This window comes from Schistosoma mansoni (genome assembly GCF_000237925.1).
Source record: "Schistosoma mansoni, WGS project CABG00000000 data, chromosome 1 unplaced supercontig 0010, strain Puerto Rico, whole genome shotgun sequence".
Classification (NCBI taxonomy): domain Eukaryota; kingdom Metazoa; phylum Platyhelminthes; class Trematoda; order Strigeidida; family Schistosomatidae; genus Schistosoma; species Schistosoma mansoni.
In genome coordinates, this window is record NW_017385987.1 from 339,358 (window position 1) to 340,159 (window position 802).

General features: G+C 23.6%; 1 protein-coding gene across 1 annotated transcript; it reads right to left on the reverse strand.

The window, feature by feature from the left end:
* Positions 1–412: 412 nt before the first annotated feature.
* Positions 413–445, reverse strand: Smp_084690 (DEAD box ATP-dependent RNA helicase, putative; the record flags this gene model as incomplete). Its single annotated transcript, XM_018791935.1, has 1 exon — positions 413–445. One exon carries the CDS (start codon positions 443–445, stop codon positions 413–415), a length of 33 nt encoding a protein of 10 aa, XP_018644845.1.
* Between the last annotated feature and the right edge of the window lie 357 nt (positions 446–802).

Sequence of the window (802 nt, forward strand, 5' to 3'; positions counted from 1 at the left end):
ATTCCTTTTTGTATGTTAATAATTTGTAAATTTCAATAAAAGGAATAATAATAATAAAATTATTAACTACAAATGTTTTATTAACTCATAATTTAATACAGTAACAGTATTCGTAATACGTTACGTATAAAAACTGAATGGGCAATCAACTTAACCATTGAAATCATTCTGTTTTTCAACTATTCTTTTGAGTCATTGATTAAGATAGCTAGTATGAATAATTTGATTATGAATAATAATGACAGTCATAAAAATTATATTCATACAATTAAGTATAAATATTCTGTTAGTGTAGGTTGATGATTATTAAAAAAAAAATGAGGGGTTGGGAGGCAATTATATTCAGGAGGGTAGACTGAAGGCTTTGAATACTTTGTCGGCAAATCTCTTTGATGAATTTCTCATCTTTAGTTTAATTCATGAAAAAACAGTATGTTTTGTTCATTTTTGATCAGTATATACATTTTATAATTAATACTATGACTATTACTTTAGATTATTGTTAAGTAGTGGTAGGAATAGTTTATTTCATTGATGAATTCTTAATCAACCCCTTTTAGGATTGACTTTAGTCTAAATGAACTAACTACTAGCGGATATATATATATATATATATATATATATATATAAAGATGAATTGTTTGTTGCTTTAAATGAATTTTTTGCAGTAAGTAATTCAAGTTTTACTATGCTGTCATTACTATTATTATTGTAGATATGTTGTTATATTATTCCTTTATAGGAGACAATTTATATAATATTTTGTCTATTAATAAAAGTACATAAATATGCCTATGATAAG